This window comes from Ursus americanus, chromosome 16 (assembly GCF_024610735.1).
Source record: "Ursus americanus isolate L20-20 chromosome 16, mUrsAme1.1.p, whole genome shotgun sequence".
NCBI classification, from domain to species: domain Eukaryota; kingdom Metazoa; phylum Chordata; class Mammalia; order Carnivora; family Ursidae; genus Ursus; species Ursus americanus.
Window position 1 is genome coordinate 58,975,411 of NC_142142.1, and position 22,231 is coordinate 58,997,641.

The following is a 22,231-nucleotide window of genomic DNA, read 5'->3' on the forward strand; positions in this document are numbered from 1 at the left end:
TAAATAGATAAGAGACTAACTGGGGAATGCCTCTGGGGTGAGGCTACTGAGAAAAGAAGAAGCTTTCATAATTAAAAAAAATGTTCCAGAGCTTCCTTCCCTTGTAACAGCTGACAGTATATTCCTAGCCCCTTTCCAGCACTTACTCAAACAAAAGGTCACTCATCTACAATCTCTTTAAAGCCTTTGAGATTTTGTAGGAGGTTAGAGTGTCAGGGCTGGAAGCAATCTTAGACGCGGTCTAATCTACCTTTTCTTTCTTTAGCTGATGAGCAGACTGGTGGTGTTAAGACTGGAGTGGGACAAGAATATTTGAAAACTGTGTGTGAAGTGTCAGGCTTACTTAAAATGTTTTGAAAAATAATTTTGGTGCAGAAATGAACAAAGAGTTATAAAATATTTTTAAGTTTTAGATTTAGATTAAAATTTATTTTTAAGGGAAAAAAAGCCCATAAGCATAGCATCATGTATAGAGAAGTTAAATCATTATGTCCTACGTGAGACTAATGTAACACTGTCAACTACACTCAAATAAAAAAAGAAAAAAAGAAAGCCCAACAAAGTTGAAGTCCCTATATTCCCTTCTTCTTTTTTGCACTTTTTATTCTTTTATTTTATTTTATTTTTTATAATAATTTTTTATTATGTTATGTTAGTCACCATACAGTATATCCTCAGTTTTTGATGTAATGTTCTGTGATTCATTAGTTGCGTATAACACCCAGTGCTCCATGCAATACGTGCCCTCCTTACTACCCATCACCAGTCTATCCCATTCCCCCACCCCCCTCCCCTCTGAAGCCCTCAGTTTGTTTCCCAGAGTCCACAGTCTCTCATGGTTCATTCCCCCTTCTGTTTACCCCCCCTTCATTCTTCCCTTCCTTCTACCAATCTTCCTGCTATTCCTTATGTTCCACAAATGAGTGAAACCATATGATAATTGTCTTTCTCTGCTTGACTTACCTATATTCCCTTCTTAATCTTATTCCTGTCCTTTCCCAGAGGAAACCATTATCACAAATTTGGTATATGTTCAGTCCTGCTTTTATACTTTTGGTCATATGTGTATGGTATAATTGTAATATATATATTGCTCATATATAATTATGTAATTATTTTAATTTATAGAAATGGTAACATATAGCATTCTGAAATCTGCTTTCTAAAAATTTTGATGGCAAAGAGTACTTCAGTGAACCACCTCTGTGTGTGTGTGTGAATTTCTTGAACTATCTATCTATTTATCCATCCATCCATCCATCTGTCACCTATCTATCTGAGAATGTATCTAGAAATGGAATTAATTGCTGGGTCATTGAGCATTCTCAGCTTTGCTATACATTGTCTTATTCCTTTCCAGACTGGAATTCTTGGTTGTTCTATCTTCATCAACACTTCCTATGGTTAGACTTTAAAATTTTTATAAATTTGATTGGGGTGGAAGGTTTGTTATCTTAGTGTTTTACTGTGCCTTTTTAAAAATTATTATTAACAGTGAGCATTTTCATGCATTCATTGTCCATTAAAATTTCCTGTTTGTTGTGAAATGGTTTCTGATATCCTTTGCCCATTTTTCTGTGTCTTTTTCTTATTGACTTGCAGGAGTTTCCTGAACTCTAGATATTCTTACTTTGTTTTGATGTGCAGTTCATATTCCCCCCCCCCCAGTGTTTGGCTTATCTTTTAGCTTTGTTTAAAGAGTCTTGCTTTTACAGAAATTTTATGTTTTTATGTAGTGAAAATGAACAGTCTTTTCATTTGTGAGGAGGCTGACCTATAACCTTAAATGAAATCAAGGCAAGACCAAGGAAACCCCAGTCATTTCAGCGTCCTTCAGGCTGCTGGTGAACGAGCCACTCGGCACAAGTATTCTCGTAATGGGACATACCGTGATAATTAGCAGTGTCAGTCTGTATCAGGTGTCAGGACACTCTTGCCTTCTGGAAGGAGCTTCGGATGAGGAGTCCAGTCTCCTGCTGGCTCTGTTCCTAATGCTGTGACTTTGGTGGAGGAGCTGAGGTGTGGCAGAAGGAGCCCTGAATGTGACGCCAGGAGACTGGCTGTCAGTGCTACCGCTAACTCTACTTGAGCCTCAGTTTCCTGGTATGTGAAGAAAAATGGTGTGGTCTCACAGGGCTGGATAGTGGTGAAAATGCTCTGTGAGATGAGCGATAAAAGCAAAACGTTGTCATTACTCACTTCTGTGGGCTTCAGGTTTCCTGTCTGTAGAATCAGAGTTACAGAACTAGGTCTGAAGGCCCATGGCAGCTCGACAGTAGCCTGCAATTCTGTGACTGGGGTGAACACAGACCGTCCGGACCAGAGGGGGTAGCAGGTGGCCTCTGGTGACTTAGGACTCTTGGTAAGGCCACCTTCTGAAACAGAAGTATTATGAGGCCAATGAGATCATTCAGTATCCATTCCTTCCTCCCTCCATCACTTCTTCCATTCTTCCCTTCCTCCTCCCGGCCATCCATTCTTCTTCTACCCTCCTTTCTTCCATTCCCCGCACTTGCTATACTTCCTGGAACACTCATTCCCACCCTTTCTGGCTAACTTCTGTTCCTTCTTCAGATGTTCTCTTTCTGGGTGCTGTCCCCTTGGAGGCTTTTACTGATCCCTCAGGTTCTGTGTGTGATGCTCTTCCCCTGGGATCCCATAGTGCGCTCACAACCCTTATCATTGCACGCGCCATGCTTACTTCAATCGTCTGGGGGCACGGGAGGCTATGTCTTGTTCACTGCTGTATCCCAGAGCCCATTCTAGTGCCTGGAACATAACAAGTACTGAAATCCTGTTGAATGAATGAATGAATGAATGAATGAGTGTAAATATACAGGCACTATGCTAGCCGCATGGATACAGAAATAAATAAGGCAAAGCCTTAGCTCTCAAGGAACTAAAAATCTAGTAGGGAGGACAGACGTTCAACCGAGTGACTGCAATGTTGCGATGCAACATCAAGCAACAGAAATCTGTTCAAAATGCAGTTAGAGAGGAGAGAGTTTAGTGGGTCAAGGAAAGCTGTACGAGAGGTAGGTGAGCCGAATCGTGAAGGAAGAGCACGAATGTGTTAATCGGAGACGAGTCAAGGACGTGCCAGGCAGAGCAGCAGCACATTTATTCAGGAATTTACTCAACAGATATTTGTTGAAGCCCTACTATGTGCCGAGCACTGCTGCAGGTGGGGGGGGGAGCGAGCACAAAGGGAAACAGCACCCCCGGAGTCCCTGCCCTCCTCCTCCGTCTGACCTGTGTCATCCTGAGCCTCTGCACATCTTTGGCCAGTGTGGGTGTTTACTGCGTATGGAGCCCTATGGAACGGTTGGCATGCCTTTTCTTGAACCAAGAGAACAGGGTCCTGGCTGGTTTTGTGCTGAGGAGGACGTGAGGGTTTGTGTTTCTCAGTGTTTTGATCAAAGGCACACAGCTGTTATGTGAGAACGCCTTGGAAATGTAATGTGAGCCCCGTAAGGCACCTCACCATCTGTCTCAGGCCACAGTTTGACCGAGGACTATCTTTGGCCCAACACCCCTTGCATGGGTCAAATGTTAACACAGGCATTTGCTAAAGGGAAAGAACAAAGTAAGAAAAAATACAAATGGAATAAAGTCTGGAAGAAGTTTCATAACTCAACCTATGTGATGATGCAGGGTTTTTGTGGAGAAGATCAGTGGAAAGAAACACACACAGTCATAGACAGATGAAAGATAAATCACAAAGGGGTTGGTTTATGATTAGACTAGTATTTCCACTTCCAGTGAGCTTGGGGCCCATTTCTATAGAGTGCTAGAAAGGAAATGATCTTCTTTACTGTCTGAGTGAGTTCTACTGATTTACCAGAGTAAGCCAACCTGTTCTTTAAAACCAACCCTCTTTTCCAGCTGATTGGCTGGAGGGATTGGCATAAGGTTTATAATGAGGGAGAGACAGAGAGAGAAGAGAGGGAAGGGAAGGGGAGAAGAGGAGATAGAGGGAGGATGAACATGTTATACCATGTAGAAACATTTATCTACATTTTATTTTATTTTTTAATTTTATTTTTGGGGAGAGAGAAAGCATGCGTGCACAAGCAGGGGGGAGGGGCAGAGGGAGAGATAGAGAGAGAGAATCTCAAGCAGACTCCACGTTGAGTGGAGAGCCTTATCCAGGGCTTGATCTCACGACCCTGAGATCAAGACCTGGGCTGAAATCGAAAGTCCAATGATTAACTGATTGAGCCACCCAAGTGCCTCATCTGCATTTTAATCTTTTAAGTTGTATATGTCCTAGTGTAAGGTGACTAATGCCTCTGCCACACACCGGACCAGTTCTCTGCTCACCCCCACGTCTCCTCCCTCTGAAGCCAACCATCCCCACCTCTTCGCTGATTCATTTCACGTTTACATATATGTTTTTAAATAACATGTTTGCATTACTCCTTGAGTTTTCAATTTTAAGCATTATATTGACTTCTTACTATAGTAGAAAAAGCGTATTTCTTTTTACTCCTTCCCCCCTTCATGTCTCAATAGAGTTATACCTTAACATTGTTTAGTGTTGTGGAGATGCTATTCATAATTTAGCCATGTGACTCCTTTTCATTTTCTGTACGAAATTTAATTTTTTCCTGGCGGTAAAAAATAGCACCTTTTTGTTTGCTTACTTGCTTTTCTAATACTTACCTGTTATTCAACTCCAAATTTTGCTGATTCTCTAAAAATCTTTCAAGATATTCAGGTGTATCAGGCTTCCTAATGGTTTGCCTTTTCCAGAAGGCATCTCTCATGGATGCCTGACCTACTCCAGTGTGGACCGATGGCTCTTTATTCCAAGGTACCCAGACATCACTTTGCCACATCCATTCATGATTATCTTGGCATCCCCTTTGAACCCGTGGTTTCTTGGATCCCATATCTTCTTTCACGGGTAACCCCCTCATTTTTGTGGAGCACATCATCTGGGGCTGAACTAATGAGAGGTGAATTATTTGAAGTCAAGCATGTCTGAAAATATCTCTACCTTTTCGCTTGATGGATTATTGGCTGAGGATAAAATTCTCAGTTGGATATGGTTTTTTTTCCCTGAATTTTGAAGTAATTTCTCCATTGCCTACCAGCTTCCAATGTTGCTGGTGAGAAGTTGGACACCAGTAGGATTTCTTCTTCTTTGCATGTTTTCTTCTTCCCTGTATGATTTCTGTTTCCTGCAAGTTGCTTTTCTTCTGTTTATTTTGGGCTCTAACTTCTACTTTTTCTGCTAATATTTAAGTATGTGGACTGAAAACTGCTAAGACTCTTTGAGGATATCAGTTAGTTTTCTGATTGTGCGATTCTCTATAAGATGAGCTATTGAGGCCTTTTTTTCTTCTTTTTTTTTTAAGTTTTTATTTCAAATCCAGTTAGTTAACATGCAGTGTTATATTAGTTTCAGGTGTACAATATAGCGATTCATCACTTACATAAAATGGTTCTCATCTTGACAAGTTCACTCCTTCATCCCCATTACCTATTTCCCCCATTCCCCTGACCTCTTTGCCTTTGGTCACCATCAGTGTGTTGTCTATGGTTAAGAGTCTGTTTCTTGGTTTTTCTCTCTCTTTCTCTTTTCTCTTTGCTCATTTGTTTTGTTTCTTAAATCCCACATATGATTGAAGTCATATGATTGAAATCAATCTTTCTCTGACTGACTTATTTCACTTAACATAATACTCTCTAGCTCCATCCATGCTGTTGCAAATGGCAAGGTTTAATTCCTTTTTATGGTTGAGTAATATTCCATTGTGTATATACACTACATCTTCTTTACCCATTCATCAATTGATGGACTGCTTCCATTTCTTGGCTCTTATAAATAATGCTGCTATAAATATAGGGGTGCATAAATCCCTTTTAATTAGTCTTTTTGTATTCAAAATACTCAGTAGTGAAATTGCTAGATCATAGGGTAGTTCTATTTTTAACTTTTTGAGGAACCTCCATGCTTTTTTCCACAGTGGCTGCACCAGTTTGCATTCCCACCAACAGTGCACGAGGGTTCCTTTTTCTCCACATTCTCACCAACACCTGTTGTTTCTTGTGTTTTTGATTTTAGCCTTTCTTACAGGTGTAAGGTGATATCTCACTGTAGTTTTGATTTGCATTTCCCTCCCACATCTTTTTATCTATCTGTTGGCTGTCTCTATGTCTTCCTTGAAAAAATGTCTGTTCATGTCTTCTGCCCATTTTTTAACTGGATTATTTGTTTTGGGATGTTGAGTTTTGTAAGTTCTTTATAGATTTTGGATACTAACCCTTTACCAGATAAGTCATTTGCAAATGTCTTCTGCTGTTCTGTAGGTTGCTGTTTAGTTTTGTTGATTGTTTCTTTTGCTGTGCAGAAGCTTTTTATCTTGATGTAGTCCCAATAGTTCATTTTTGCTTTTGTTTCCTTTGCCTCAGGAGACATCTAGTAAGACGTTGCTGCAGCCAGTCAGAGGAGTTACTACCTCTTCTAGGATTGTTATGGTTTCTTGTCTCACATTTAGGTATTTAAACCATTTTGAGTTTATTTTTGGGTATCGTGTAAGAAAGTGGTCCAGTATCATTCTTCTGCCTGTGGCTGTCCAGTTTTCCCAAGATCATTTGTTGGAGAGACTGTCTCTTTCCCATTGAATATTCTTTTTTTGCTTTGTCAAAAATTAATTGACCATATAGTCATGGGTTTATTTCTGGGTTTTCTATTCTGTTCCCCTGATACTGAGGCCTTTTCATTGGGGAATTCCAATGTCAGTATCCTCTCCTCTAGGGCTGCTCAGATGCTGCAAAGAAGCTTCTTCTCATCTTTTGCCTGGAGCTTCATGTGAAGGCTTCGCTTCTACTCTTCCGGAACCTGAGCAGGGGAAGAGGGCTTAGCGGGAGATAGATTCACCATACAGATGTACATTCATTTCAATCCCCCCTGTCAATAGGATACTTCTTTCTTTAACTGTGCCTGTGGTTTCTCAGTCCAGAGACTCTCTCCAGGGAATAAAACTCCAGGCCTCTGCCTATGTGGGGGAAGGGCAACTGTTGGCTGTAACAAGTTTGGAGGGAGGGAGAGATCTTGGCACCTAACAATTTCTTGAAAAACTCTCAACCAATTCTCATTCTCCTTATTTTAGACACCCCATTTTTTATCCCCACTGCCACCAATCTGTAGAGTCTAAATCAGATTGGCTCTGGCTTTCTCTACTACCAGTTTAGGACTCAGTTTTCTTAGCTTTGCTAAATTGGTTACACCCGTCCTTTTGCTTTACAGCTTCTAAAATTTATTTGCTGCTTTTTCCTTGATTCTCCTTGTCCTTATGGCTTTATGTCTTTAAAAAAATCTTTCTACTGTTATTTTAGTAGGGTTTGGAGCGGGAGCAAAATCAGATGCATATGTTCAATCTGCTGTCTTCACCCAGAAGCCCAGAAAACTTTTAAATTGAGGGTAAAGAGATGCTATTCCTATTACTGAATCTTGAACATCAACTGAAGCCAGGAAATTAGCAACCAGATAGCATAAGGATTCAACGCTTAGACCCTGGAATTAAACCTGGGATTGAGCCCTGTGTCTGCCACTTGTTGGGTTTCTGACCTTTTGACATTTACATAACTTCTTCTAGCCTCAGTATTTTTTTTATCTGTACAATAGAGATAATAATGCAGCTCCTTTTTGAGATTAAAGTACATATCCATCTATGATACGCTTCTTACATTGTCTAAATTCTAGAACATTGCTCAATAAATTGAGGGAACTTCGGTGCCCATGACAGGACAGTCAGTAGAGAGAAACCATAGTAAATCACTTAAGACCTTCTGGGTGCATGTTATAACAAATATACTTTATCTCTTGTTTTATTCTTAAAGAGAAAAGAGAGCTATTCATTTGATTAAAAAGTTTGTGTGTAGATAAGTCTGACTGGTAATTATATTTTGCTGCAACCAAATTGTGAAGGTTTATTCTACAAGTGGTTTTTTAAAATATGACAGCCAGACCATATTTCAATCTTTGATAATCATTTAATATATTCATAAAAGAAAGTGCTGGCCTTTATCAGCAAGATCTTCCTTTCTGTAATGAGTACAGGGACAGACGTCATGGAAAAGAAAAATTTGTTATTATTCATTACAATTAGCATTATTTTGTGTAAATAAAATTAAATTTCCTGATTATAGAAATAATATAAGCAAATTGCAGAAAAAGAGAAATGTTAGGAGGAAAAAATTAAGTAGAAAATAGCAACGTTAAACACTATTAACATTTTGTCACTTACATTCTGGTCTTCTATTTATGTTTGTGAAGAACATATCCATGGGCTCAGAATGGGTGGAGGCATACTACAGTACAAGGGTCATATTGGTGGAGTCCCTATGGTGGGGAGGGGTCCCTGTAGAGGGGGAAGAGGGAGGGGAAGGATTTTTTTACTTCTTCCTTTAATCATGTCCAAATACTTTTTATGTTTTACTAAAAAAAAAAATTAAATTCAGTAATAAAACTATGTAATGGGGAATAAATGGGGGGAAATTTTGTTCTCTCTTCTTTATAATTAACCTCATTTATAATATTCTTATCACCCTAAAATTGTATGGAATTGTAGAAGCTGTGAGTTGAGAGATTATTCTGTCCAATCTCTGTTTTATAGATGAGGAAATCAAGGCCGAGAGAAGCTAAATGACTTGATAGAAAGATCACAATCACATTAAAAAACAATTGGAAAAATTGCTATGGACAAACACGGAGAGGGAAACTACGTAGGTAAGCAGGGCCTGAAGTCTCCTGGTACTTTGGAAGCTGGGACTGAAGGCAGGGCAGTGGCTTCATTGCCTTCATGAGATCAAGCACTAAACCCATCCTGCTCATGAGAGGATGGAGATGCAGTTCTCTTCTTCAATATGGGGGACGAGGGCTATTTCCTTTGCCCCCAAAATCACCTGTGTCCTACAAACATGAAGATACTCAGCGTCATGAGAAATAGTTGTAAATCCATAATAAGAAAATTTATAACTAAAGAAAGAACACTAACAGAATAATTTGGAAAGGACTTAAAGTTTAAAACTGTCCAAAAATATTACCAAAAGGCAGAATTATCATCCATAAAACAAGATTAGGAGTTTTTGAGAGCAGAAGAGTCAAACATGAAAATTAACCTCTGGGAAATCTTGGAAATAAAATATAGTCACAAAATTTAAAAATATAAAGGATGGGCTAAATAGTAGTTTTGATAGAGCCAAAGAGAGGGATAATGAATTGAAAGCTAGAACAAAAGGAATCTTCCAAGATGCAAAGAAAAAGGATGTGAGAAATGAAGGACAATTTGAGATATATGGTAGGGATGCAGGACATTAAAAAATAACTAAAAATCTTAGAAATCACTATAGAGAAAGAATGATATATCAACCAGACCAGTAGCAGACTCCTCAGTCATAGCAATAGAAGCCAGAAGACAATGCAGTTATTGCTTCAAAGTACTGAGAGAAAACAAATGAAAACATAAAATTTGATACTTTGAAAAGTTACACAAATATTAAATGGACAATTTTCTAGTAATATAGTAAACTTCCAGAATCGACTTGAGAATAAACAGAAAACCTATTAAGTGGGACCTATAAACATAAAAAATGGTGAAGTCAGTAGTCAAAAATGTCCTCTCATACTCCAAAAAGGTCACCAGGACCATATAGTTTAGGAACCAATAGTTACAAATCTTAAAAAGAAAAAAAGATAATGCCTGTTTTACACAAACTGTTTCAGAGAAGAAAGAGAGGAGGGAAACCTACTTATCAGGCCAGCATAATCTAGATGCTGAATCTAAGAGGTTTAATTATAGAACTCGGACTGTGCCCCAAACTCATAGCAGCTGTTTTATCTGGGGAGATGGGACAGAGCATAGCATTAATGGTTCAATGAGACCTCAGCTTTATCAATCATATTTTAATTCCCTTATTTATAAAAGACATGAAACAATATGACAAAGATATTAAGAATTATGAATTTCGTGTGGTAGGCACATTTGAATTATTTTTTATATTTCTCAATTTTAAAATTTCCTTCTAAAAAATCAACAACAAATTATGTTGCCTCTCAGCTTCAATAGAGAGAAAAATCATTCTTTAAAGCATATTAAGTACCAACCTAAAAAACAGCTGTCAGACCTGGTCAGTGGTAAGAAGCCTAGAATGTACTATTTTTAGATGAAGAAATCCTGAGTAGTTCAAATTACTCCAGGTCCTGTGAACATCATCTTTTCTCATGTAGATTGTTGAAAGGTTAGAGAGTTTTATTTATTTATTTTTATTATTTTATTGTTTAAAAGGATTTATTTATTTTGGAGAGAGAGAATGTGTGTGAGCAGGAGGAGGGGCAGAGGGAGAGGGAGAGAGTCTTAAGGAGACGCCAGGCTGAGCAGGGAGCCCCATTCGGGACTTGATCTCACGACCTGAGGGTATGAGCAAGCATCCCACACTTAACAGCCGTACCACCTAGGCGCCTGAGACTTTTTTTTTAAACCATTCATTGGCCCATGAGTCTTCAGAGTTGAAGAGCTATTAACCAAGCAATCATTTTTGCATTCAGACATATTTTTATTCAGCAAACTTCTATGGGGTGGCCCGTTACGTTCTTTATACCACCTGACTTGGCACTGTGTCTACAGGGTGAGACCCGATCCCGATCCCTGTCCTTAAGTCGGGGAGATGGATAAGAAGGTCCGCGCTGACAGTAGGGTGGAGTTAGTAGCGTGCAGAGCTAAGTGGATCCCGGCCTTAAAGACCAGGGAATGTGACGTGTGATTTGATTCCGGTACCGTTGTTCATCATCAGAAGTGAGGCATGTGGAGGGGTGGGAGAAAGGCAGCTCAATCAGAGGGAATGGCATTCGCACATGCAGAGAGAGCGTGCGAAGGCCCCTGCGTTTGGGATTGCTGCACGGGAGGGCAGGGAGCTTAGAAGCGAGATCATGGTAGGCTCCTGTGTCTGCAGCTGACGATTTTGAACTTCATCCGGGAGTTACCGGAAAGCAGCGACACACAAAATAGTGTGCTTTCTGTCTGGAGCGCGAGAAGCCAATTTCTGCTCTGGCCTCCACGGAGGGGTATTTGGTGGGAAGTGCCGTGCGTTGTGCGGTCTGTGCAGGGGTGCTGGTGTGCTGGGGCCCGGGCGGGAGCCTGAGCGGTGTCGGGGGCTGCATTCCAACACCTGTCTGCGCGCGTCGTGCGCCCCAATGGAGCAGACCCGGGAGAGGTTGGTTTGCTCTGAGAACTTAGCCGCCTGCCGAGAGACCACCTGTGCTAAGAAAGAGAAAGTTGAGTATCAAGTGTTAGCGGTGGAAGGGGAGGTCTGAGATAAGAAGATGCCTATGACTTCTACATAGACCCTGCTGGGCTTCCCCATGAACTCGTGTCTGGGAAGACATGGGCGCGAGAGCAAGGGGGTCTTCCTTCGGTATTCCTCAACGGGCGTCACACACGGAAGGCGCACTGCCCCACCGCCCCTCATCATCTTGCTCCAAAGTGAGCGCACCTCTGGGACCACGGTGGTCAAAATCTATGGTACCCAGCAGAGGAAGCTGCAGAGGACAGGTGTCTTGTAGGCACAAGACAAGGCAAGCCGCGGTGGCGCTTGGGAAGCGCCGTTGTCCAGAGCCGAAGCGGCAGGGATGTCTCTGCTTGTGTTGGTCCTCAGTGGGCGTGGTGGACAGGTAAGGGCCTGGCGAGTGCCGTAGCGTCCAGCAAAAGAGGGGAGAAGAGGAGAAGACAAAGAAGTTAGTTGGCTGGATTGTTGTTAGTGCCAAAGGGGTACCCCCATGAGGACACAGATATAATTGGCCTGAGGTGTGCAGGCCCCCTTTCCTCTTCTACACCGGCCCCTGAGGGCAAGAATGAGCAAAATGCAAGCCAAAGAGGAGGCCTGAACCACTTCTCCCAGAGAAGCTGCCCAAATTCCCAGAATATGAGCCCCTGGCAACTTCACATCACTTACTGTAAAAGTGTAAAAGGTTAGGTTACTCCCCAGGCTCTAGAACAAGTGCCCAATTGCTCTCAGAGAGAGTACGTCCCTCATCCAAAAGGAAACCTAGCCTGTAGCTCGCATCCAGCTAATCTCCTTCCACATTGCTGCAACGAGGAGCCTTGGTTTTATCATTGCCTTCCCGGAGAGCAGAGCTAGATTTTCATGAATCTTCACAACTCCGTTCTCTTGGCTTTCAGAGCCACAGCCAAAAGCCAAATGAACTCGTTCACAGAGAGCAAGCAGTTTTGCCTGAGCCTCATTATTCGTGTTGAAATTGCAATTGTGTTATTCTGACTGACAGGTTCTCAAAAGAGATTCAGTGAAATCCTCGATCAAATTCACCAGGAAACAGACGGTTTCAAGTAGGCGTGCCTGGCTTGTCTCCCCGAACGGCTCAGTAACAGCGCATCGAAAGACTGCTGAATTCTTAGTTCCCATCAGAAAAATAACAAAGCCAGTCTGAAATCTGGGAGTGTTTTGAGGGCAGATGGTATTAGCCTAGTAGTAAACACATTTTTGGCTGCTTCTTTTTTCTCCCTGGTTGCTATGTTTAATGTGCTGCAAGAAAGCTGTTTGCTTGCAGAATCTTATTATAGAGCAGAAATACACTTGTTCCAGAGAAGAGGAATTTAATCGGTTCCAAGTCAAATGACGTGAACAGGTGTCATCTCCCCAACCCAGGATCTGAAATGGGTTATTATGAAAAGGACTAATACACTGTTTTTTTCTGGCTGTTGCTCCCCCCTGTTATGCAAGACTGCATGCGCCCATCATGTTCCTCCTGATTATTTCCAGCACCTAGAGGAGGTGGTTCACACGGACCCATGCCCGAGTGCGGCTGGCCTCCACGTGGAGCTTGCCGTTTTCTTACTCTAGCTTAAGCTACTGTCTGCTATTATTTGCTACTGGGGCCTGCACAGCTTAACACGAACTGCAAGTTGGTCTTGATGGGTACTGCTGCTTCTGCCAGGCTCCGTGACCCTTCACCAGAAGAAAGTCACATTGCCAGGTCCCTGGCTGCCCCGAGGTCCGCGAGATCGCACAGGTAGAGGGAGAATCTCTCTCCTGCTCAGTGTTACACGCTGCCGAGAGTTTTTATCCATACCTCTCTCTCCTCTAGGACCCACACTCCAAGCTATGGTGAAGCCAGATGGGTAGCGTGTGGGTACAGGGGCCACGAGATTGTGCCTGTCATCGACAGCAAGGTCATCGGGGTGGATCCCAGCTGAAATCAGAATCACGGCTGCACAGAAGCCAGGAGCCCCGTGGGCTACTCCCGGTCAACGATCAAGCATGGGAGGAATACGAAGGCCATCTCATCCCTGGGAGATGCGGGATGTCTCCGACATGCGACTGTGACTTGAGGCTTCCTAAGAGCCTGGTCAGGCTTTCCTTAGAACCGAATTGCAGTCCGAGATGCTTCTAGCCAACTTCCCTTCCTCTTTTCCTGGTCTCTTTCTCTTGCCATTTGATGACTCTCTCAGTTTCTCTCTCCCTCCATGTTTTCTCTCTCAGGCATTTCCCCTAATATATTTTACTTTTGCACATCTAGTCCCACCTTAGCATCTGCTTCTCATGGGACCTGCTTAACCAGTTGTGTTGTGTGCAGTGGAATGACTCTGTTCTCTCTGTGCTGAACCACATGTATCTTTTTCATCACTTCCCTTCAAAGGAGTTTTCTCTCCCAGGTGGTATCTAGATCCTTTCATGGATAAATTCGATGTCGACCTCAGCTTCCCCCGCTCATGTTTGCTGGGCATGCTCAGACGTGTCTGGATTGCAGTAGATGTGATATGTTGTAGGTGCAGACTGAGCCCCTTGCTATACAGTCTAGAGCATCTGTTATCATCCTTTGTTGGTTCGATGCACGGCTGGAGAACAAAAGAAATACAAGAAACTATCCCTGCCTTTGAAGTTAAATCCAGTTAGTGAGACAAAAATCACACATATGCCATAAACAGTTGAGAATACAGATAGTAATCATTACTTTTTCAAGGACATGGAAAGAGCTTCAAGAAATAGGGCTTCCTCTTTCTCTGGGCTTGTACTTATGTGTTTGGGATAATGAAAAAGCATAGCAGAAGGTTGTTTCTTTCCTTCTGAGCAGCTCCATGAGCAGCTGAATGTGAAGATGTGAAGGCGAGAAAGACCTCGTCCTTATCATCATATTCCTTACCGTGATGTGCTAAGAGCTTATCGCCTTTCATCAGGTCTTGCTGATTTCTTCCATCGTGTCATAGACTTGACACAGAAGTCATGGACTGATTTGAGGTGTTCACTTTTTGCAAAGTAAAACAGTGGATGAAAATGGGGAATAACCGGGCACAAGAGCTCAGCGTTGATTCTCAAAGAGTATACTATACCAAAGAATGTATGGTGGCGGTGAAGGGGGAGGGTACATAAGTGCTAAGTAGACCATCGGTATCAACATCGATGTGAACGTCATTTACTTGACTTTTTTCGAAAAGATATTATTTATTTATTTATTTGGCAGAGAGAGAGAGAGAGAGAGAACAAGCAGTGGGAGCAGCAGAGGGTGAGGGAGAAGCAGGCTCCCCATCGAGCGGGGAGCCCAATGCAGGACTCAATCCCAGGACCCTGGGATCATGACCTGAGATGAAGGCAGTCGCTTAACTGACTGAGCCACCCCTTTACTTGACATTTTTGACCTTTGTCTGAATTTTACATTAATAGGCATAGAAATAAAGTCAAAGGTTTTTTAGTACGTCTTCTTGTTGTTGGGCAGAACAGCACCTTGAAGGAAAGTTGATAGGCAGTGAATGCTGTTAAGTCATGGGAATTGCTCAGTGAAAGGAAAATGTCAGCAGACTGTAAGGAAGGTTAATTGAAAGGGATGCATTTGCTTTGGCACTGAGGTTTGAAATCTTGTTATTCTCAGTTTCTTAAATGAGAGACAGTAATGTTGATTTTTTTTTTTTTAAGAGCCCTGCAAATCCTCAGGGCTAAACTATCCCGTAGGCCTTTGAAGAGTTGTCAGGTGACTTTGGGTGGCTTGCATATTTTTCTGGAGAGGGTTAGGTCAAACCGATAACAAGCTAAATTCTCAATGTAATCCCGTTCTCTCATGACATCACAGAATAAGCCACTACTATGCAGAAGCTTCTGAGCCTCTGTCCGGGAATTTGTCAATGTACTGGGCATAGTTGTCCCTGGTATAAAGTGGACAGACTTAAATGGGACAACCACGTAGACAAATTGAACTGACTCATGAATAAGCAGTAGGATTTTCCCTCCCAGTTGCATTGAAATTGACCAATTTGACCAAATTGACAGTGTTGGCGAGCAGTTTTGGAATACGTTAACATTTCCCCATTATATTTAATGTTTTAAATATTGTACAGCTAATCCTGTTTTGAACATGTACAAAATAAATGCTTGTCCCCTACACACAATACCAAACACATGGCATAGTATGAATTTGAGTCTACGTGCATCAGAAAAGATAACAGCTTTCCAAGTATCAGATTCCTTTACCAAAAATATCTTGGGAATTTGAGATTGTATCTGTGCAGCCTGAACACGAATAAAAAGTAGTAGAAAGGATTTTTCCCCCCATTGGGTGGTGAGATTAATAGCTAATAGAAATTTTCTTTAGGATTTAATGTCTTCAAATGTTCTATAATAAATATATAACTTTTTGATTGCCCCCAACATAATTTTGAGTGGTTAAAAAAAGGTACGGGTGTGGTTTGGTGACTAGGAAAACACTCCCAGCTTTTGAAACAATCTGGCAAGGGCTGGGAGGCAAAAGACAGAAATCTGACTACATTTGAAGGGGTTTGCCAGATGGCAACACATCAGCGCCAATGTTCGATTGAGCTATAATCATTATATACTATCTGTCACTTCACCAGGCCATCTTCTCACAAGGCATGTGGTGACAGAATGTTGTCTTAGCATTTTCTATCATTGGGTTTATGTTGAAAAATGAAAAAATGGGTGGAAAGTCTCTTAGTAACATCTCTGGAGTATGAGGCATGGTGGGGAGAGGTGTGACAATGAACACAAATCTATGGAGAGTTTTGCTTGCTGATGCCTTCTGGGAATGCGTTATTCTGATTGACCCTAATCGGGAATGCAGAGGGGGATTTGCTCTCTTATCTGTAAGGAAGGGATTTGCTGAGCAAACACATTTGCGGGGTCCCGTGGAAAGTGCTTCGCTGCTGTGCTTTCAAGTCCTGTTAAGTAGTCCAGGGGCTCCATTTACCTCCAGACATCTGGAATGTTGATTGTACACTCATCTTAACAGCCCAGTTTTAGTTAGCATTTCTAATAGAAAGTTCTACGCTTGTATTTCTTGCAGATAGGTTCCGTAACTCACGAGTGCACTAGTGTGAATCATGTCTCCTTTTACCCCCGAGGTCTCTCCGAAGCACTGAGTTTTGTGGTATGAGTTTGCTGCAGGATTAGTTTACTGACGGAGAGATATAAACCATGCCTTCCACAGCTGTCTCAGATGAAACTGTATATTAATGTGTAAACTTCCAAAATACGACTTAGCTGGAATGTTGTGCAGAGCAGGTGACTGACGAGATAGCTTTCACTGCTTGGATTAAGGTCACTTCTGAAGGAGCTGGAGATGTCTGTTGAATTCTGGTGCCCGGGGGGTTTGGGGTGTGCGTGTGCAGGGCCGAGAACTCTTCATATTTCTGATAGTTAAGGATATGGGTGGTGGAACGAAGTCGTATTTTTTACATCCTCATGTGATGAGTAGGGGGAACGGCCAATTTCAGCATCGATCTGTTAATATTAGTCTATCGCTCTGGGTTTATGATGTTCGAAACACATGTTAGAGCTATTCATGAATATGTAAAAGACAAATTTAAAATCCACATCAATTGTGCCTAAAGTCGACGGGAAGGGAAGACGTTAAGTCCTTGTGGTGTTAGTACAAATAGGCAGCCAAAGGACTAAAGTCTTAGTCAACAGACGTCTATATTCCCCCTACACACAAATAGCCTCAAACCTTTGGAGGTTGTTCCTTTGAGATGTTTCATCAGTGACATCACAGTGATTGCCACCTCCCTGAGACTACTTTAGGCCCTGCCCGGAGTCCAGGAGTCCAGAGAGCCTGGGAGACAAGCCGGAGTGGGAGCCTGAGGTGGAGAGAGAGAGAAGAAGCCTCCTGCAGCCAGGTGTGTCCTTGACCCTCTTCAGGTGACAGCAGGATTTTTATACTTAGCAGAGAGAGAGAGAGAGAGAGTGATTATGTGTGTGTGTACAAGTTGCAAATGAGAAACACAGAAGCATATTTACATTTCTTAATGAAACAGGCAATACCTAGTGTATCCAGTATTTTTTAAGATGTAAAGAGTATTATTTATTCCTATTTGCCTTTTTTCTTTCATCTCGTGGTGTGCATTTCTCCCTTCCTAATTCTCAAAGCCTCCATTCAAAGAAGGTCAATGTCAATGTATTCAGAGCTTTTCTGGTTTTTATTTCATCCATCTGGCAATCACTCTGGATCATATGGTGTGATCTTGACTCTGGGGAAGATTTACAAGGAAGCCAGAATTGTCTTTGTGGGGTAACAGCAGACAAATGGAAGGTTGCTGATCTGAATATCTGCCTAACTTTGGTATAAATGTGTGTGATAAGAAAGTCTATTTCTTACTGTTAGCATGTGCATTGATTCAGTTGGATTCATTAGAAATTCTCACCTTAACTCTTCACGTTTTATTTATTTAAAAAATATATAAAACAACAAATATTCAAGTTTACCATCAAAGTGCAAGAAATAGTAAGAGGTAAACTGTAGGAAATAAGTATATGAGGTAGCCTGTCAATTCAGAGACTACTGGAAAAAAAATGTAAGGAATCATAAAACAGTTTGGACAATAATTATTAAGCAACACCTGTATACTATCACCCAGGTCAAGAAAGAGATCATGGATGGCACCTCAAGTCCATTCTTGGTCATCCTCCCTTCTGTCCCACCATAGGTGATCACCATCTTGATTGCTGAGATCATCTTGTTTATTCTCTTCTTTATGGTTTTACCACCCATGTCAACATTCCTAAACAACATGACTAATTTCCCTGTTTTGGGTTTTGTATAAATGGAATCACATTCTGTGTGTCTTTCATAAATTCTTCTTCGGCCCGACAGTTCTATTCGTGAGATCCATCCTTCTTGTTGTGTGTTGCTATGGTTCGTATATTTGCTTTGCTCTGTAGCATTCAAATGTATGAATGTGCCAAAATTCATCATCCATCCCACTGCTGATGAACATCTGAGTTGTTTCCAGCTTGGGGATATTATGAAAACGTGGCAGTGAACATTCTTGTAGATGGATCCTGGTGCACACGTGCTTGAGTTTCTAGAGCAGAAGTGAAATGGCTGGATAATAGCGAGATAGCATTATCAGCCTTAATAAAAAATGTCAAATTGTTTTCCCAAAGTGTTGAAATTTTGCACACACTTTGTGTAGTCAGGGCAGTTAATTACAGTGATAACTCATTCTTGTAATCACTGCTGTGTGGTAACCACAATTCTAAAAACCAGTGCCAGTCTGCCAATTCTAGTTCTGCCTCTAACCTGCTACATGCCTTATGCAAACAATGTAGCTTCTCTCTCAGTTTCTCAGCTACAGTGGTGGGAGAGAGAAAAATCGCGGTAGTATTGCCTGAGTTGTGAAGGTCGCGGAGTTGTGAAGGTCACACAAACAGAGCTGTGGACGGCTTTCAGTAACATTTTCTGAGTATGTTCTTGTTGGACACTATCCATGGATCCCTTTATCTGAGGGCTTAATCTAATAGGCGGATTTGGTGGGATCTGCCTTCCCCGAATTAGGTTGTTTTGATCATTATAAATAGTCTCTCTCTTTTTGCATATCTCTGTATTTCTTCAAAATGCACCCAAATAAATTAGTGTTTGGACCAGGACCAGATTTTATTAAGAGAGAAGAGTCTGCCTATGATTCTCATTCCTTTGCCTCCAGGCTCGTGGCCTGGATTCATCACCTTCCCGTTCCTCTCTGCTCTTGTATACCTTCTAACACATTACCTCTACTTCCTTTATCCATTTATTTTCTTCTGTTTACTTTCTCCTTCAAGCAAATCTTTGTAAAGAGTTTCACTGGAATTTACTGTATCCTGAATGTGGAGGGCCAAACGATGGATAACAATGAAAAGGGAAATGATACAGAAATCAGTCATTATCAGCCGTTTTTTAAAGCAAGATTCAATAAGCTACTCGTTGACACCATCTCATTTGAACCTGTGTGTTAATTACATCAACCATTCCATTATATGAAGAATGATTATTTAGTTGGTGTGGACAGCTAATAATTTGTCCATTACTAACATAATAAACATGGTAATTACAATTAATAATTCAGTCCACTTAGATGGTTAAAAATGCCATTCAGGCCCAAAGTATGCTAACAACTGTTCCTACCCCCTGAACTCCCTTAACCCTTAACAAATAAACAAAACACTCCTTCCCCCTGAACTTTTTCACTTCATGGTACCTAAAATTTTAGCATCTAAATAAATATCTAAATTTTTATCTTTTTTTTTTCAAAGATTTTATTTATTTATGTGACAGCCAGCCAGCGAGAGAGGGAACACAGCAGGGGAGTGGGAGAGGAAGAAGCAGGCTCCCAGAGGAGGAGCCTGATGTGGGACTCGATCCCGGAACGCCAGGATCACGCCCTGAGCCAAAGGCAGACGCTATCGACTGCGCTACCCAGGCGCCCCTAAAATTTTATCTTTAATCTTTAATTTTGTTTGGTTTGCATACACAAAGTACCAATAATGCCACATCACTGAAGGCAATAATCTCATTGAGTGTATTGCATATGTTCTCAAAGTACGATTTCCTGCATGTACTGTCTGTCCACACTCTAAAGATACCATCCCTGCTCTTTGAAGTGTTTACAATATAGGCACATCCTGCACTTGACTAAAAATAGCTGGCAGAAGCCCTTTTTGAAATAGAAGCACCCATGAGGTTAACACTTGCTCTGTTGACTGAGTGGCTGTTATGCGAGGGACTTTTGGTTGACCCCAGTGGGCTCTGTGCCCAATGCAGGGCTTGTAAGAGGCCAAGCAGCTGCTGCAAGAACTCCATGCGTTCACGGGCTTAGATGAAGACTTATGGCAGCCCCATGCTTGATAAATTACAGGGTCCTACTTCTACACGCAATTCCAAGCAAGAACAAACACTAAACCGTATCATTTTGGTTTTTATTTTGTTTCGGTGACCTTGGTTGCTGGTACCCTACGTTAGCAAGGCAAGCACACACATCCTGGAAGAGAGAAAATACAATATTTTGTGTTTTAGCCAAAGCATCTATACATTCATCACAGGAAAAAAAATCAGGACTTTGTTGGTCTTTTTGGCATTAGGCAGAAAAACCAGGTTCTTCTTATTAGTTAGGGTTCTTCAGGGAACAGAACCAATAGGGTGTGTGTGTGTGTGTGTGTGTGTGTGTGTGTGTGTGAGACCTACGTCTATATGTTTTGTTTTGTTTTTAAAGATTTTTATTTATTTATTTGACAGAGAGAGAGACAGACAGCGAGAGAGGGAACACAACCAGGGAGAGTGGGAGAGGGAGAAGCAGGCTCCCAGCGGAGCAGGGAGCCTGATGCGGGGCTCGATCCAGGACCCTGGGATCACGCCCTGAGCCGAAGGCAGACACTTAATGACTGAGCCAGCCAGGCGCCCCTCTATGTTAATATCAAGTCAGATGTAGGTAGATATATGGATAAAATTGGCTTAGGTGATCGTGGAGGCAGACAAGTCCAAAATCTACAGGGGAGGTCAGCAGGCTGAAGACCCAGGAAGAGTTGCCGCTCTAGTCCAAAGATAGTCTGGAGTCTAGAAATTTAAGATGAAGGCATTGGCAGGGTTGATTTCTTCTGAGGCTTCTCTACTTGGCTGGTAGATGACTGTCTTCCCCTGCCTTCAAAGAGACTTCCTTCCACACATGTCTGTGTCCTCGTCTACTTTTCTTATAAGAACACCAGTCATAGTGGATTAGGGCGCATCTTAATGGCCTCATTTAAACCCTATTACCTTTTGAAAGACCCTATCTCCAAATGCAGTCATATACTGAGACACTGGGGGTTATGATTTCAACATATAAATTTTGTTGGGGCCACCGTTCAGCATATAACACTCTCCTCTTCCACACTGAGGACAGAATGCTCACGAATCTCCCCATGTTTTCTTTGTTGCTTTCTGTTAGGTGAGGACAAGCAGGAGGTCTTTCGCGTGCCCTCTGAAGTCCGCCGTCTGTTCTCACTGAGCCAACTCGGAGAATGGGGATATCCACCCGGGAGCTGTTTCTCAACTTTACTATTGTCCTGATCACCGTAATTCTTATGTGGCTCCTCGTGAGGTCCTATCAGTACTGAGAAGCCATGCCACGCTCCTGGGATTGACTGCAACTCTCTAGAGCTCCCACAGCCGTCATGGGTTGCCTATCTCAGCACCCCAAGGCACTTCTGACCCACACGCACACTCTCTGAGGTGCCTCCAGTGTTAGGATCGATTGTGCGTCCTCTAAAGATGCTACTCACGAGGGTTGCCGAGTATTTGCCAGTGAGCATTAGATTGATTCCTCAACTCTTACTGCAAATGTGTTAGACAAGCCACAAGGCTAAAATTAAATGATTCATGATGATGTAGAATTGTAACCAGCCCCTGATCTGTCTTCCCACACATCCCTTCTACCCACACTCTCTGCAACCAAACTCTACATCAACTCACCAGAAGAAAGAAATGTTAGAGGAAGTCATTGTCGACCCCTGTAGCTATCATGTGAATAAAGTGGAGTCAACCACAAAATGACTTCTGGAATTTATTTCAGCTTCTATTTGCGATACTGCATTTGACCCGTGGCTGGGATGGAAGTGACAAATGTTACAGTATTTCTAGCATTTGAGATAAGCCAAGACGCTCCAACTGCTGAGGATTTGAAACCAAGTCAATTAAGATTTGTCACATTTCAGATATTTCTGTTGGTTCAGGGTTCCTCAAACTTTCCCTCTAAACTAGTCCCAACAGCAAGGGAGAATAGATTCCGCTAGGAGGTCTGGAGCATAAACTGAAGTGTCCCCTTAAAGCACAAAGTTTTTTTGAAGTCTTGCGTTTTATCTTTAAAATTCACAAGAAATGTGTATTGTACCCTGTAACATCCCCTTGTTTGTTTTAATATAAATATTGAAAATTATTTGCCACCAAGCGAAAGTAGGACATGAGTCACATCGC

General features: G+C 41.9%; 1 protein-coding gene and 1 long non-coding RNA gene across 3 annotated transcripts; one reads left to right on the plus strand and one right to left on the minus strand.

Moving 5' to 3' along the window:
- Positions 1 to 1,562: 1,562 nt before the first annotated feature.
- Positions 1,563 to 3,370, minus strand: LOC148108826 (uncharacterized). The gene is made up of 3 exons (XR_015726899.1): positions 3,253 to 3,370; positions 2,702 to 2,794; positions 1,563 to 2,375 (listed from the first exon to the last, which is right to left on the minus strand). It is a non-coding gene; the product is annotated as an uncharacterized LOC148108826 (long non-coding RNA).
- Positions 3,371 to 16,990: 13,620 nt separating this feature from the next.
- On the plus strand, positions 16,991 to 21,808 carry SLN (sarcolipin). 2 transcript variants are annotated; one of them, XM_045797706.2, is made up of 2 exons: positions 16,991 to 17,147; positions 21,207 to 21,808. In XM_045797706.2, the coding sequence occupies exon 2, from the start codon at positions 21,280 to 21,282 to the stop codon at positions 21,373 to 21,375; it is 96 nt and encodes a 31-aa protein (XP_045653662.1). In that variant the 5' UTR covers positions 16,991 to 17,147; positions 21,207 to 21,279; the 3' UTR covers positions 21,376 to 21,808. The 2 variants fall into 2 exon arrangements, with proteins under 2 accessions (XP_045653662.1, XP_045653663.1); XM_045797707.2 differs by having other exon boundaries at positions 17,019 to 17,169.
- The last annotated feature ends 423 nt before the right edge of the window (positions 21,809 to 22,231 follow it).